This window comes from Humulus lupulus, chromosome 1, assembly GCF_963169125.1.
Source record: "Humulus lupulus chromosome 1, drHumLupu1.1, whole genome shotgun sequence".
NCBI lineage: Eukaryota > Viridiplantae > Streptophyta > Magnoliopsida > Rosales > Cannabaceae > Humulus > Humulus lupulus.
This window is the reverse complement of record NC_084793.1, coordinates 173,385,936-173,402,694: the sequence shown is the minus strand read 5'-3', so window position 1 is coordinate 173,402,694 and position 16,759 is coordinate 173,385,936. Positions and strand designations below refer to the sequence as shown.

Sequence of the window (16,759 nt, the reverse complement as noted above, 5' to 3'; positions counted from 1 at the left end):
TAAATAATTTTGTTTATCTAAAAAAGACAATAAATAATCATTTTTTTAGAAAATTAAATAACATTATTACAATGATTTCAAAAACATAAACAAAGGGTTCATTGGGAGTTTTTATTATTTGACTTATATATATATTTTTAATTAATATAGTTATTATTGGTTGATGTAATTAATTAGAATAAAAAATATAAATGGAAATAAATAAAATAAGTGGCATTGATTATAATTGGATATTTTTATATTTTGTATATATAATGTATTATTATTATTACTTAGGGTGCGTTTGGGCGCGCGCGGCGCCTTAGTAACATTAGTCTATACATACTTGTTCATTGTAAATTAAAAGGGTTGATAAATAGGTGACACGTGTGTAAATCTTGATTCACGGCAACTCTACTCAGACTTTAGCACAAACAAACACGCTAATCATTCATTTAGACGCCAAGTGTGGGCCTATTCAATTGTGAGTGTTTAGAAGAGAAACGAACGTGAAGACTTTTATGAATGACATGAAGACTTGCAAGAAACAGGAGAAGCAGAAGTCAACGTAGAAAGTTTGAAGATTTGACCAAATATCCATAGTCCAATTCGGTAGTCCGAAACTACATAGAACTAGCAGGCAGGCGGCTGCTACCGAACCCACGCCCACGACTATGAGTTGTTCGGCTCACACTGTGACTATGATAATGATTCTCCTGTTTTTTTTTATAATTCTATATCTTTTCGTTTGTCAATACCGCAATAATACCCATTGGTGGCTTCTTCTTCGACATTCCCAATTTCACTCGCTCTTCGGAATTGGATTCTTCGATCCTCCTCAACTTAGCCGCTTGCTTCCAATTTTTGGGTACGAAACGTCTCTCGTTTTCCATCCTCTCTTTGACCCCTTTCTCTCTTTTTTTCCTTCTGTAAAAAAAGAATAGTAAATTAAGACGTTGGGTAGAAGAGAAAATTCCTGTTTTTGTTTTGGTTTTTGGTGAATAGAGGAGAAGGAATCAATCTGTTTTGGTTTTGATCTTATGGGTTTTTGGAGTTGTTATTTTTAGAAGTAAATTACTGGGGCTGTTAGGGTGTGATTGGCAAGCGAGAAAAGTTGCGCTGGTGAATGAGAGATTGGTATTGGTGATGATATTTTGGATACAATACTGAAATTTGAGTTGTGGGTTTTGTTGAGTGGTGTTAGAGCTCAAATGGGTGGGATTTGTTCGAAAGGATCCTCCAAAGTTGAGAACCCATATGCAGGAAATGGGCATGTTGATCGTTATAAGTCTGATAAAGGAGGGTACCAGTCAAATGTCAAGACCATAGTTACGCCGCCTCCGGTGATTGGAATCAAGGAGGATAAGTTACAAGAGCAGAAGCAGCAATTGCAGGATCCTGTTGGGTTACAGAAAACTGATGCTGCTCCTGATGATGATTTCTACGATGGGATTCCACGGTATCCGAGGGCGCAGAAGTCTCGGTCCGTCAGGTCGACACAAGCGGCAGTGGCCAAGGTTCGTGCATTTTCTGAAGTTCTTATACGTGGTTTAGGGCCGTCATGCTTTCATTTGAAGTTTTCTGGTTAAATGAATTGTTCATTTAGTCAAACTAGCTGATTATGGCTAATTGTGCTTTCTCAGTTTGATCATATTTAGAGAAACCAACATCTGTTAGTTATAATGCTTTCAAACCTGTGCTAAAGCAAATCAAAATTTAGTATTAAATACTTTTTCCAATAACATGGGATAGGAACTTGATACTGGCTGTGTTTGCTTGCTAGAACTGGATTATTCCATATTTACATTGTTGTAGCAAGCGGCTTCATTACATAAAGTTACTCAGTTCCTACTATTTTATGATATGACGGTTAACATTTAAACTAATGTGATACTTTACTGATCTATTTAGAAACCTTCAAGTGGTTTTTGTAAATTGGGGTGAAAGTTTGGAGGTACATTTTTCATTGCAGACATCTTTCTCTCATGATTTTTTCTCTTCCTTTCTTTATATGATACTCTAATTCGTTCTTCCAGACAGTCTTTTAAACTAAACCGTGTTAGTTGGGATTCCATGTTTCTTTAATACCTTGAAAGCTGAGAAATTGATTATTTTTTTTATCTTTCTATATATATATATTTATATTTACTTTTTTCCTATTATTTTTAAGAGAGTGAGAGTATTTGGTCCTAAAAAATAGAAGAGAGTGGTACTGGATTTTTGGATTTTCTGATTCCTTTTCTAGTGGATCTTTTGTCTTTTCACATTCATTGTTTGAGTCGTTAAATTTTGAGTCTGACCATTCAGTTGGAGCTCAAATACATCCACTAAGGTTCGAGTGATTGTTTTTTTTCCTCACCAAAGAATTTATACTTCTAATTGAGTCTCTTTCTTGGATAGTCATGTTTCAAGCGAGTATTGATTTTGCTGCTAAAGAATTCTTGCATTGTAAAAGTGGGAGAATTTTTATGAGCAGATTGGTTTTGAGGTTGGTTTGTAGTCTGTGCCACCTAATTTTGCATATTATTTTGCCCATTTAGAATTTGGTAAATTCTGGCTCTAAAAATAGGGCAGTGGTATTTCGTGTAGGTGCTTGAATAACCTGCCAAAAATCTTGTTTGTGAAGCTCATGTTTGAGCTGTATTTAATCAGAAAAGACATGGTTTTCTTACTTACACTTCTAGTGGGCAAGCTTAGTTTTAAGTTGATGGTTGAAAATCATTATATGCTCTATGGAATGATGACATAAGTCCTTTGATGTTCTGTTGTTGCAGGTTTCCGAGGTAAGTTCACGTTTAGGTAGGGCTGGTACAGCTGGATTGGGAAAGGCAGTGGAGGTGTTGGATACACTTGGGAGCAGCATGACTAATCTAAATTCTGGAGCTGGATTTGCTGCAACAGCACCCAGTAAAGGCAATGAAGTGTCAATTTTAGCATTTGAGGTTGCAAATACTATAGTAAAGGGTTCCAATCTCATGCAATCACTTTCAAAAAGAAGTATTCGGCAATTGAAAGAGGAGGTTCTTCCTTCCAAAGGCGTGCAGCATTTGATATCAAAAGATACAGATGAACTGTTAAGGATTGTTGCAGCTGACAAAAGGTGGATAGTGAATCATGTGGCTTGTTGTACAATTCTTTCTATACTTGAATAGACCAAGCTTTGAAAGATAATTCATTTTGTTTTTTTTAAATTTACAGAATTTATCTTTGATTTCTAGGGAGGAGTTGAAAATATTTTCTGGGGAGGTTGTTCGTTTCGGAAATCGTAGTAAAGATCCTCAGTGGCACAACCTGGATCGTTATTTGGAGAAGTAATATATGTCTTATATTATACATTTAGGGAAATCAGTCAAAATTAGAATTTCCAGTCCTTATGCCTTATACTTTTTTTTGGTGACATCTTATTTTTACTTTCTAGAATCAGCAGGGGACTTGGTTCTGAAAAGAATTTGAAGGAGGAAGCAGATTTGGTGATTCAGCAACTAATGAATTTGGTTCACTTGACTGCTGTGAGTATATTATCATTTTATAATTAGATAAGTGCATTTTTTTTTCCTGGTCACATAATGTATAGTTGGCTTTTTTAAATTAGGAAGTTCAAAAGAATTTTACGTGTAGCTTATTCTTATGCAGCAAATTTATTATGTACATCAAACCAGCTACGCAACAATTAACATTTCTAACAGCATAAAGATTATTTTTTTAAAAATAAATTATAATAAGGACAAGGATGAGTAGTGGTCAAATTAAACAAGGGATAGCCTTAGATTCATGCATTTTAGTCCACTTTTTAGGAAAGTTTACTTTTCCTCTGAATGAGAGTAGAAGCCCATGCTAAGGTATTCCTCTTCTTGACTAAATGACCATCACAAAGTTATAAATATTTGAAGAGCTATAGTAAGCTGGTGGCTCGTAGATAAATGTTATTTGTGTTTCCTTGTCACTGCTTCTTAAATCTTTTCTTATTGATTTTTCAATTGAGGTTTACTTGGAAGGCTAAAAGTGTAGCCTGATTGTGCTTATAATTGTTGGTTTTAGGTAAGATTTGAGATGGATAGGTATCCTTTTTCTGAACTAATAGCCTAACAGTTTTAAAAACGTTTTCATATTCTTGAATTTAAGAGTCTCAAATTATTTATTCATATATTTTTCTCTTTCAAACAATGAAATACTCTTATTGGTTGCGCTTTCTCTTTTCACTATCTTTAAAGTATTTTCATTATCTTGTATGTTCATTATCTTTAAAAAGAATGTTTTTTGAGCTCTGTGTTTCATTGTTATTTTACTGAAAGTGTTGAAAGACAGAGCCAATGCTATTCTGAATGCAGGAATTATACCATGAACTACATGCACTGGACAGGTTTGAATTAGACTATCAGCGTAAGCGTCTAGAAGAAGAGATGTCAATAAGCACTCAGAAAGGTAACTACTAGGTATTTGCATTGTTAGAGAATACTAGCTGGTGTTATCTTGGATGATATGTACATTTCTTTTTGATAGTTGATTTTGTAAGAACCAACTGCATGTTTTACACCGAGGGCTTCAATTCTCACCACTTTTTTTTTTCTCTCCCCACCCCATTTCTATGAAAACCCTTCATAAAGTTTTCAAATATATTTACATGCTAATAAAGTTTCACTCAGTACAAACATACCCGTACTTTATTATTGTCAATTATAGAAAGTATTTATGCAAAACATTAATTAAATAAGTGGAAAGGGGTGATGGGAGAAATAAAATAAAAAATAAAAGGTGAATATAATTACACATCATTCAAGTGGTAGTGTTTTTTTTTTAAAAGAAATGAATGACTCGAGGAAATAGACATCCTTAATATCAACTAGGATAATTTTGTGGTGAGGTGGGTAACAATACCTTACTTAATACTTATAATGAATGTGATATTTGTAAACGAGTGTTTAACATGGATACTGATACTACCTATTATAATTTGACATATAGAGATGTATTTTTCTAGACTAGTAGATACTTCCTCCATAGAATCCCGTTTGCTAGTCGAAAAGAATGATGGCATTACATGTAATTGTAAAAAAAGGGCGAGTTTAGCTTGTGTATTGATATCAAGTTATCAACTAGCTTAGAGTATAAAAAAATAAAGGATTGGAAGATAAAGTTGCATGATATGGAGTAGTTGAAGAAAATAGTATGAGAGAAATTATTTTATTTTTGTATTCTCTATCATTTACAACATAGAACTAGGCTATATACACAACAAACAACTAAGACCGTTCATATTAAAAAATAGATACAATAAATAGGAATTCCTATAAACTAGTAATAGGAAGGTGAAACAACAATTGGAAACATAAATTCCGTGCTGTCAACATCTGACAACCAATAACTAGCTTGGTTTCCTACACTCCCCTCAAGCTAGATGATATATGCTAAACATTCCTAGTTTGGAACTGAGTTCACTGAAATTAGGGCGATGGAGAGCTTTGGTTAAGATGTCAGCTGCCTGTTGTCTTGAGGGAACATGTTCAAGGTGATGACCTTGCCTTCAATCTTCTTATTGATGAAATGACGATCAATTTCGACATGTTTGGTTCTATCATGATGGACTTAATTATTTGCAATTGCTATAGCTGATTGATTATCACATAAAACATTTACAGGGCCTTCAAGGCGGATTCTGAGTTCATCAAGTAAGCGTTTCAGCCACATTCCTTCACAAATTCCATGTGCTAGGGCACAAAAATCTGCTTCAGCACTGCTGCGAGCTACTACCTCTTGCTTCTTGCTGCGCCAAGATACGAGATTTCCCCAAATATAGGAGTAGTATCCAAAAGTGGATCTTCGGTCAGTGAGAGAACCTGCCCAATCTGCATCTTTGTAGATTTTAAGATCCCTGTAAAAAGCTTTTCTGAACATTAGCCCTTTTCTTGGTGTTCCTTTGAGGTACCTAAGAATCCGATAGATAGCATCCATGTGTTCCTCTGCGGGACTGTTGAGAAATTGACTAACAACACTACAGCAAAGCTTATAAAGCCGAGTGTGAGTTAGGTAGATTAATTTTCTCACGAGACATTGGTACCTTCCTTGATCAACTTTTATTCTGTCTGTTTGTGCTCCAAGTTTGGTATTAGGATCCATTGGTGTGTCAACTGGCTTGCATCCAATCATCCTTGTTTCCTGTAAGAGGTCGAGGACATATTTTCGTTGAGTGACTGAGATGCCAAGGCTGGATCTTGCTACTTCCATCCCTAGGAAGTACCTTAATTGTCCTAGATCCTTTATCTCAAATTCACTGAAGAGGATCTACTTGAGATGAGTAGTTTCCTCCATGAAATTTCCTGTAAGTACAATATCATCGACATAAACTATTAACACGTTAGTTTCCCCCCTGCTGAATGTTTTACAAACAGAGTGTGATCTGATAGACACTGAGTGTAACCATTTCCCTTTAGAACTTTCGTAAACCTGTCAAACCAGGCTCGAGGGGATTGCTTGAGGCCATAAAAGGGATTTCTTGAGTTTGCACACCTTTCCCTTAGTGAATCTGCCCTCAAATCCTGGAGGGATATCCATGTACACTTCTTCCACTAGATCTTCGTTAAGAAATGCATTCTTTACATCAAGTTGGAATAAAAGCGCTTCTTTGTTTACTACAATCGACAATAGAACTCGAATAGTGTTCAACTTAGCAACAGGAGCAAACGTCTCGTGGTAATCAATGCCATAGGATTGAGTGAACCCTTTGGCCACTAAGCGGGCCTTTAATCTTTCAATACTTCCATCTGCCTTATGCTTGACTGAGAAGATCCATTTGCAGCCAATTGTGCGTTTGCCAAGAGGTAGATCTGTGAGGATTCATGTTTCATTCTTTTCAAGTGCTCTAAGTTCTTCCATTGTGGCAGCGTTCCAATCAGGAATCTGTAGGGCTTCCTGGACTGATGTGGGAACCTGAACTTGGTCCAAGGAGGTGATAAAGGCTCTATATGTAGAAGATAGGCTTGAGTAACTCAGATAATTGTGAATGTGATGTTGAGTGCAAGAGCGTACCCCTTTTTTGTGAGCAATGGGGATGTTCAAATTATCTGACACATTTTCTTCCATAATAGGTTCAAGTCTAGCGTCTTCCTGTGTTTTTTCAAGGATGAATAGGATCAGATCATATTCTAGACCTTGCTAAGTTTGTGTAGTGGCTTGTTCAATGCTTGCTAGTTGTTTCTCTTTCTTTGAGTAACCTGGATCTCTTTGCTTGGGATGGGGACAAGACTGGGAGAGATTGGATGAGGAGTTCTTGGCTCATTTGATTTGGCTGAATGATGAGGTTGGATCTCTTTGCTTGGAATGTGGATAAGACTTGAAGAGATTGGATGAGAATTTCTTGGCTCATGTGATTCAACTGAATAGTTTGGAGGATGGGCAACAGAAGGAGTTGGTGATGTTCTTGGAAGAATTGTGTTGTGAGGAGAAGTATTCGGAGGAGAATCAACTGTATTGTCAATGAGAGAAACAAAGTCCCAATTTTGCAATTCCCGACTATGGTTCTCCTCCGGAATTGTATAATTGGTGTAATAAGGCTGGTCTTCAAAGAAAGTGACATCCGTGGAGTGGAATAACTTTTTGGAAATTGGACAGTAGCATTTGTGGCCTTTTTTATTGGATGAGTAGCCAAGAAGGATACATTTGGTGGTGCGGGCATCGAGTTTGCTTCGGTGTGAGGAGGGAACATGGACAAATGCAATCACTCGGGACGAGCAATGAGATAAGTTTGGGTGTGTTGACGCAGGAACTTTGATGAACAATCCCATGCGATTGCAAATATTGTCTAAGGACGGAATTAAAGAAGTCATGACCATTATCGGTTTTTAATATCTTAATGTTTGTGTGAAATTGGGTTTGAATCATTTTGTGGAAGTTTTGGAAAATCTAATTTGTTTCAGACTTTTCTTTCATGAGGAATTTCTAACTTAAGCGACTATGGTCGTCAACTAGTAACAAAACCCAACGTGCCCCACTGATATTCTGAATTTTGGATGGTCCTCAAATATCTTCGTGAATGAGTGAGAAGGGATGAGAGGGTTGATGAGGTCTTGGGGAAGAGTGACGAGAGTGCTTAGAAAATTGACAAATATCACACAGGAGAGATTGAGGGTTTATATTGACAAATAGGGATGGGAATAAGTGTTTGAGATACATGAAATTTGGATGACCTAGACGGTAATGCCATAATGTGATTGTACTGATTTTATTGGACTGGTTTACTGATGTAAGAGATTGACACTGAGAGAGACAACAATGATTTCCACGGTTAGACTCAGGGGTTTTGTTTTTTAGTAGACAGGCCTTTACTGAACTTAGCCTGGCCAATCATCATCCCCGATTCCATATCGTGAAAAACACAAAAATTAGCAGTAAACCTAATTTCACAATTAAGGTCTCTATTCAGTTTGCTCACTGAGATTAAATTACAATCAAGTTTGGGAACGTAAAGAACAGAATTTAAAACAAGACTTGGTGTGATTGTTATGGTCCCAATTCTGTCTATTTTTGAACACGAGCCATCTGCTATGCGAGTAGTGCTATCATTGGAGCATTTGCTAAAAAATGAAAATAGTGATCTACCACCTGTCATGTGGTCTGAAGCACTGGAATCCACAATCCAATGGGTATGAGGGGTTTGAATAACCTGGAGTGCATGAGTGTTGCTTTGTTGTGCAATCAAAGAGAAATATTGTGAAGAGCTTTGTGCTGCCAAAGAGAAATACCAGCAGAGACGAGGCAAAGGAGCACGGATGAGTGGTGCGCCGGAGACAAGGAAGATGCCGAGGAGGAAGACGCCTGAAAAAGAGGTCATCGGAGGCAGTCACGCCTGGCGTGGCGTAGCTGACAGAGGATGACGGAGGCGCGTGGGGCTCATGCACGGCTTTGCTGGGCATCGGAGTTTGGTGGTCCGCCAATCGGAAGCTGGGCAATCTCCCTGGGCCGGAGGTGAGAATAGAATAACACTCGAAAATGGTTTTCTAGGATTGAACCTCTAGAATACCAAACCCAAATTTTTTAAGAGAGGGCTGAAGAAAAATTGAAAAATAAATCTCAATTTTGAGCTTCTATTGCTTTGATACCATGAAGAAAATAGTATGAGAGAAATAATTTTTATTTCTGTATTCTCTATCTTTTACAACATAGAACTAGGCTATATATACAGCAAACAACTAAGACCCTTCGTATTCAAAAAATAAATACAATAAATAGGAATTCTTAGAGACTAGGAAGTTGAAACAATAATTGGAAACATAAATTCCTTGCTGTCAACATCTGACAACTAATAACTAACTTGATTTCCTACCGTAGTGATGCAAACAAAGTAACTTAGAATGTTAAAAGTCATTCCAACTCATGTTGAGCAGAAACAAATACTGAATTTAGTTTTATGGCATGTTCAATCTTCAATTTTTCCCGTGTTTTTTATTTGGTCCTTCAGAGTTGGGCACTAGTTTCGCAGATGTTTTTTTTTTCATATGCTAGTTTATAATATTTCTTTTGCTAGAGAATGTAGATTCTTTCAGGAAGTTGTGCTTTTTTGGTGTAAATGATATATGATCTTTTGAGCTGGTTGTTATCCCATAGTTAAAGTTATTTTTATGAGGACATCTTGTAATCCTTTTGCTGTTGGACATATTTTCCGAGTCTTTTTGCTGCTCCTGTTTTCTTTCCTTTTTTAAATTCCCTTCTTTATCCCACAGGCGATAACATGTCACTCCTGAGGTCAGAACTGAAAAGCCAAAAGAAAATTGTTAGAAATTTAAAGAAAAAGTCACTTTGGTCTAAAAGTCTGGAAGAGGTAATTTTCTTCTTTCTGGTATTTGCTATTTATTAACTGTTGAGGATGACTTTTAGATAGTAGCTTTTGGCTTTTTAGGCTTAAAAGCTTATTTTACTACTGTTTTGGGATAGTAACTTTGGGAAAGTTTTCTGAAGAAGTTGGTCTCAAAAGCCCTTTGATAAATACATAGGAGCATACAATAATATTAAACAATTACAGCAATATATACAATATAATAATAAATCGAACATCAGTTATATTGTAATATCGTTAAAGAGTGGAATAGATCGTCTTTTTTTTTTTCTTGAATAAGATGAGTTTTTTTTAATATATAATGAAATGAAGAAGAAAGTAGAAAAATAGATAGAAGTTGCTTTTATATATAGAAAGGGAAATTTCAATTTAATATAGGGAATATACTTATTTTGTACCCTGTGTTTTTGCAAAGTATCATTTTGGTACCTTCTATTTTCAATAATGCTCAAATGGTACTCTGTATTTTAAAATCGTACATATTTGGTACCCTAAACTCATATTTGATTGATAAAATTTTGTCAATATGATCAAACTGTCATCAGTTATATGTAATTATGTAATTAAATTTAAATTTGTAACTTACATAATTGACAGCAGTTTGATTAAATTGACAATTTTATTTATCAAATCTGAGTTTAGGGTACCAAATATGTACGATTTTAAAATACAGGGTACCATATGAGCATTATTGAAAACAGAGGGTACCAAATAAGTATATTCCCTTTAATATATAATGAAATGAAGAAGAAAGTAGGAAAATAGATAGAAGTTGCTTGTATATATAGAAAGGGAAATTTCAATTTATATGCTTGATAAAGGCTATAATTACAAAAAAAATGCTAAGCATATTAAAAATTTCAAAATAATGCTACTTTTTGGTACTTTACCCAAAATGCCCTTACTATTTCTTCCTCACTTTTCACTTCTCATTTCTCTCTTCTCTCTTCCCTCTCTCTTATTTCACTCTCTCTCACCTCACAACACCACCACCACCACACTAAATATTATATTTCGAACAGATTTTTGCATGATTTTTGGGTTTTTTTTGCGATTTTTTTCAGATCTGAAATTCTGAAATCTGCAGAAAATCGATCTTGCTCGATAGTGGTTCGATGGTGCTCGATGCCAGCTCGATGGCACCTTCAAAATCATTATTTTTCATAAAAAAATGACTTTGCTCGATGGTAGCTCGATAGTGGCTCGATGATGCTCGATGCAATTCTTGCAAGAGATGTAATTTTTCACTCGGGTATCTGTTTGGGGTGATTTATTTTTTTTTGTATTTTTTCAAGATCTACACGTTTGACATGTTCATATTCACATTTGTGAAGTGTAACACTTGTAAAAAAATACAAAAGTGCAAACATACCTCATGTTTAAGACATCTTTGAGGATAGTTTTAAGTTTTAAACTTCCTAAATGTGCATATGTGCATGTTAAATGTGTAGATCTTGAAAAAATACAAACAAAAAAAAAAATCACCCCAAACGGACACCCGGGTGAAAAATTATGTCTCTTGCAAGAATCACATCGAGCACTATCGAGCATCATCGAGCCATAATCGAACCACTATCAAGCAAAGTTGTTTTTTTTTTATGAAAATCTTGATCTTGTAGGCCCCATCGAATGGTTGCTCGATAGTGCTCGATGGGGCTTTCAAAATCGAGGTTGTTCATGAAAAAACGACTTTGCTCGATGGTGGTTCGATTATGACTCGATGGTGCTCGAAGTGATTCTTGCAAGAGACAATTTTTTACTCGGGTGTCCGTTTGGGTTGATTTTTTTTTATTTTGGGTATTTTTTCAAGATCTACACGTTTAACATGCTAATATGCACATTTGGGAAGTTTAAAACTTAAAAATATACCAAAAGATGTCTTAAACATGAGGTATGTTTGCACTTTTGTATTTTTTACAAGTGTTACACTTCACAAATGTGCATATTAACATGTCAAACGTGTAAATCTTGAAAAAATACAAAATAAAAAAAAAATCACCCCAAACGGATACCCGAGTGAAAAATTGTCTCTTGCAAGAATTGCATCGAGCACCATCAAACCACCATCGAGCAAAGTCATTTTTTCATGTAAAATCATGATTTTGAAGGTCCCATCGAGCTGGCATCGAGTAATGTCGATTTTCTGCAGATTTCAGAGTTTCAGATCGGATAAAAACTAAAAAATCATGTCCAGATTCGTTCGAAATACAATATTTAGTGTGGTGGTGTGTTGGTGGTGCTGTGAGGTGGGAGAGAGTGAAATAAGAGGGAAGAGTGAAATGAGAAGTGAAAAATGAGGGGGGAAATAGTAAGGGTATTTTGGGTGAAGTGCCAAAATGTAGCATTATTTTGAAATTTTTAATATACCTAACATTTTTTTTAATTATAGCATTTATCAAATATACAAACGGAAATTTCCCTGTAGAAATCACCAACACATAGACATATAAAACATTGATTCAATATAACTAAATATGTATTCAATATATAAAATTAAAAATAAAAAAGTTATCATATATGAATATGCATTCACGTGATGTACCACTTTTCTTTTTTATTTAAAAAAGAAAAATCAAAACATATATAACTGTATAAAAAAAAATCCATGTACACTAAAGTTTTTGGTTATATCAATAATGATAAGGGACCCAAGTTTACCACTATTTCACGGACATTCAACAATATCGAATTTCCATTGATATTTAACCGGCATATCGTCAATAAGCTGATAGATTAAATTTAACGGCTGAAGAAGTATCGGCACCCTTGTCTTTCTTGTTTTTCTGATGTTTCGATTGATTTTATTGATTTTTACATCCTTGGATGCTCCTAGTATTCACAATAAGGGTGTTACCGGGGACTTTGTTCCGTGCTAAAAGTTATTTACTAAGTAATTTTTACATAATTATGGTTTGATTGCAGGTAATGGAGAAGTTTGTAGACATTGTCCATTTTCTACATCTAGAGATACAAAATGTATTTGGTGGTGCTGGTATGTATGCAATAAAGGATGAACATTTTACTTGTGCGTTTATTAATTTTTATTTCCTGTTCATGTTTCAGCAGCATGGTACTTTATCTGATTGTAGTGTCATAGATGTGATGGTCATGTTTAATTAATTAATCAGATTATGCATGTGCAAGGCACTACTTTTTAAGTATAAATTTTGTACAATGAGATGTTTTTTCTAGTAAATTTCCCAAGTAGAAAAGGAGGATATAATATTATTTAAAGGCAGAAAAGACATACCAAAAAGTAAACCAAAACAAGAACCTTTAATTGGCTTTGGGTTCCGTTGTTCTCTAGCCTAATTTATTGTGCCTTGTATTTTTTTTTTCTTCTTTTTTAAACAGTATAATACAATTTACATATCTACAATAATAAATGTGAAAAGAACATCCAAGTATCCTGTCCAACTCAGAGAGATTATATAACACTCTCAAATTCTACAGATGAACATATACCAGCAGCAGAGGAAACTCCAAGCAGCCGTAAAAAATTGGGACCTGCTGGCCTTGCACTGCATTATGCAAATATAATTATTCAAATTGATACCCTTGTAGGTTTACTATTTCCGATCATTATCTTCATCTCATTCTGTATCTTATTTGTATGCATCCAGTATCTACTTTTTTCATTTTGAAGCATGATTGATTATGCGTTTTCTCTTGTAATTATTTCTCGTTTAATACCATTTTTCATTTACACCATTGGGGTATTGAAAACATAACGAGATTGAGTTCATTTAGCACATGTTTAAGCCATGAGATGGTACGGTTTTAGATTGGTGAGGGTGAAATTCTTTTTCGAAAGAAAAACCTACTGAATGTTGGAAACAGTTAAACATAGAGGATAGGTTGATCTTAGAATATTGACAGTTTTCTTGAGATAGCTTGATAACTTTGTTGTTATGGAGTTAGGATACTGATAAGATTTGTTATGGAGTTTGGAAGAGCTTGATGAGATTTGTTAGATAATGATGAGAAATGTACAAGATTGGACTGGAATGGTGCCTTGAGTTCATACAGGGTTTACAGTGTATGTAGAGTTATTAGATGTACTATAATTGATCAGAATCTTGAGGGTAATTTGTGGCAATAATATCCACTGAGCTTATATTAGAATACATATACACCAAAATTAGTTGACTGGCTTACCTATCTGTGTCTCCCAATCACGAAACTAGTAGTGTATATTTAGTGAGGAAAGACAGACTGAAAACAAGCAAGGGGCAGCTGCTAAATAGTCTCAACTGTGATACTGCATCTCTGAGAATCAGAGAAACTGATTTCGGTCCTTGATTCAGATTGGTTGCTAGAACATCATAAAATTTTCCAACGTTGAGTTTATGGCAGGTTTAGAGGGTAAGGGAGTTTTTGTACCTGGATTACGTTTGGCCAAGTTACTGCTTACATTGAGACATGTATTTATTAAAAAATATAATCCATTGCTGAATATAATTCTTATGTTGGAAGATATTGATATAATAATTATGAGCAATAGAATTTTGTGGTTGTGATATTTCAGCAACAACTAATGTTGGTTTACTTTTGATGATTATCGATGATGTCTCTTAACGCTTGGACAAATGTGACGGATTGAAAGATAGAGATAGGATACATAACATAACCCTGCATATTAGAATGCCAATTACAATCCAAATTAACATCTTTGTAAACATTTCAGATTTCCTAGATCGTACAAAACAAAATGAAATATGCTTCACTAAAAAAGTTTTCCATTTCAAGCTGTTTATGGTCATACTTCATATCTGTTTAATAATAATGGAGTACAGGAACAATTTGTGGGCTTATGATGCATATTCTTCTTATGAACAATGAATATCACTCTTCTTATTATGATGTAAATGTATTCTGCTGCTGCAATAGGTTGCCCGTTCAAGTTCAATGCCCCCTAACACGAGGGATTCCTTATACCAGAGCTTGCCGCCTACACTTAAAACATCTTTGCGCTCCAAATTAAAAGTTTTCTGCGTCAAAGAGGAGGTAGCATGGGTGCTTGTATTTTGTCTTGAAAAACAGTTCTTATTTGTGCTTCTACTCTTTTGTTAGTAGTGATGTTTTATAGTTGTCATCCACTGAAATTTTGTTTCCTACAGATGACTGTTAAAGAAATTAAAGATGAGATGGAATTAACTCTTGGGTGGCTTGTTCCAGTTGCTACAAACACAGCCAAGTAAGATGCCCTGCATGTCTTGCCCTCCTTTTATGTGTATATGTATTTGTAGGCTTGCATTTATGAACTTATGGCTAATCATCACTTTGCTGCATTTGTTTTCAAAAACCAGAGCTCATCACGGTTTTGGTTGGGTTGGAGAGTGGGCAAATACTGGGTAAGTATTGAAGAACTATTAATTCACTGCTCTGTTCTGTACTTGCAGTAGATTTATTTCTTTCAACAAGTTCCTCTCTTATCTCTTTTGTTATTTGTACAGTTCTGATGGGAACCCAAAGGCAGCTATTCAAACTGAGATAATGCGAATTGAAACACTACACCATGCGGATAAGGAAAAAACAGAGTCCTGCATACTTGATATGTTGTTGTGGCTTCATCATTTAGCCTCTAAAAGCAAGTCTATCAACACAGAGGTTAACAAGTCTCCTTTTAAGTCCACATCCAACCCGAAGGCAAATCAGGAGGTCAAGGACTTGCAAACCAATGCAAAGTCAGTTGTGTTAACACCTGAAGACCATGCAATTCTGCAGGCGATAACCAAGAAAAGACGAAGTCCAGGAATCAGCAAAAGCCAGGACTTCGACGCTGAGAAGACCTGTTTGAAAAAACGCAGCTCTCTGACACGGAGTAGCAGCTATTCTCCTAGAAGAGAAAGCAGCAAGGAACCATTACCTTTTAATAGGCTTTCTTCCGGGGTTCGTGTTCTGGATCTTGTTTTTGAGAAAAAGAAAGTATTGGATATGATAGACAGAGTGGAAATACATAGATAGATCGCAGAGTATTCTGTAGTTCCGGAATTCACATGGGGGAGTGATGAGAGGGGTGACTGGGGGTTTTGTAAATTTACTGTTATTATTATTTGTTTTTAGGATATTGCACTTGGGTGTAGAGTATAAGAGTGTCACTTAGTAGAAAGACCATCGATATTATGATATTATTTGGGTGCACAGTGAAATAGAAACTTGTTGAACACGAGGTTTTGGAGTAATGGTTAAAGAATATGACTATAGCAACTGTCACCTTTTTCACTAGTGCGTATAAAAAATGAACAAGATTTTTGTGTAATATATCATATTCTTCTTTTTTTTACTAGGCATTCTTTTATTGGGGAAAAAACTTATTCATTTGGAAATAATTAGGAGCTTGTTCCTGTGGAATAAAGTATTGCTTATATGCTAATTCATTTGGGAGTACATGGAGTCCTTTTTTCTCGGTGTATAGGTCAAATCCTAATATTAAGTATTTGCCTTAAAGCCTAGAACTTATAAGTCCGCCGACTATTGAACATCCTGGAAAAAAATATAATTTGATGGGCTTGTTGATCAGTTTATGCAGAAGATTTCATTGTTTGCTGCACAAAAATACTGCCTTTTCTTCCATAATTTTTGCTGTAATATGTCTGTGTTCATGGTAATATAAGAGGCTCATGTAGCAGAGAAGACTGCAAAATTAATAGGCTTAGAATACTTAGTTAGGATTATTTGCATCTTCACTATGGAGATAGGTTGAACTTCATGTATTGCATCAATTTTGAAAATTCCTCCATCACTTTCGGTGTGAGTTCAAAATGGGTTGTAGAGCACAAACCGAATCTGGAGAGATATGATCTTCTGTTAAGAAGATTGACTCTACGTCATGTCAGAGAAGGATATGCCTGTGATGTCCTCTGTGTATAATCATTTTTGCAGTCTGCCTTTGGGGCACTATTGAGCAAAAAGCTCCCTCATTTCACACAAGTAATAGAGGATTTTGCTGAC

At 35.3% G+C, this 16,759-nt stretch overlaps 1 protein-coding gene across 1 annotated transcript; it reads left to right on the top strand.

Annotated features, from left to right (window-relative positions):
• The first annotated feature begins 514 nt into the window (after nt 1-514).
• Nucleotides 515-16,091, top strand: LOC133800525 (protein PSK SIMULATOR 1-like). The gene is made up of 12 exons (XM_062238522.1): nt 515-1,496; nt 2,754-3,079; nt 3,198-3,290; nt 3,398-3,488; nt 4,308-4,401; nt 9,693-9,790; nt 12,728-12,797; nt 13,259-13,365; nt 14,696-14,812; nt 14,926-15,002; nt 15,115-15,159; nt 15,262-16,091. The coding sequence occupies exons 1-12, from the start codon at nt 1,191-1,193 to the stop codon at nt 15,770-15,772; spliced, it is 1,935 nt and encodes a 644-aa protein (XP_062094506.1). The 5' UTR covers nt 515-1,190; the 3' UTR covers nt 15,773-16,091.
• Nucleotides 16,092-16,759: the final 668 nt, after the last annotated feature.

Excerpts from the sequence above, each read along its gene's own strand:
- LOC133800525 (XM_062238522.1), top strand. The coding sequence starts at position 1,191 with ATGGGTGGGATTTGTTCGAAAGGATCCTCCAAAGTTGAGAACCCATAT. Across the intron at positions 3,080-3,197 it reads ATTGTTGCAGCTGACAAAAG|GGAGGAGTTGAAAATATTTT; the intron begins GTGGATAGTGAA and ends TTTGATTTCTAG. Across the intron at positions 12,798-13,258 it reads AAATGTATTTGGTGGTGCTG|ATGAACATATACCAGCAGCA; the intron begins GTATGTATGCAA and ends CAAATTCTACAG.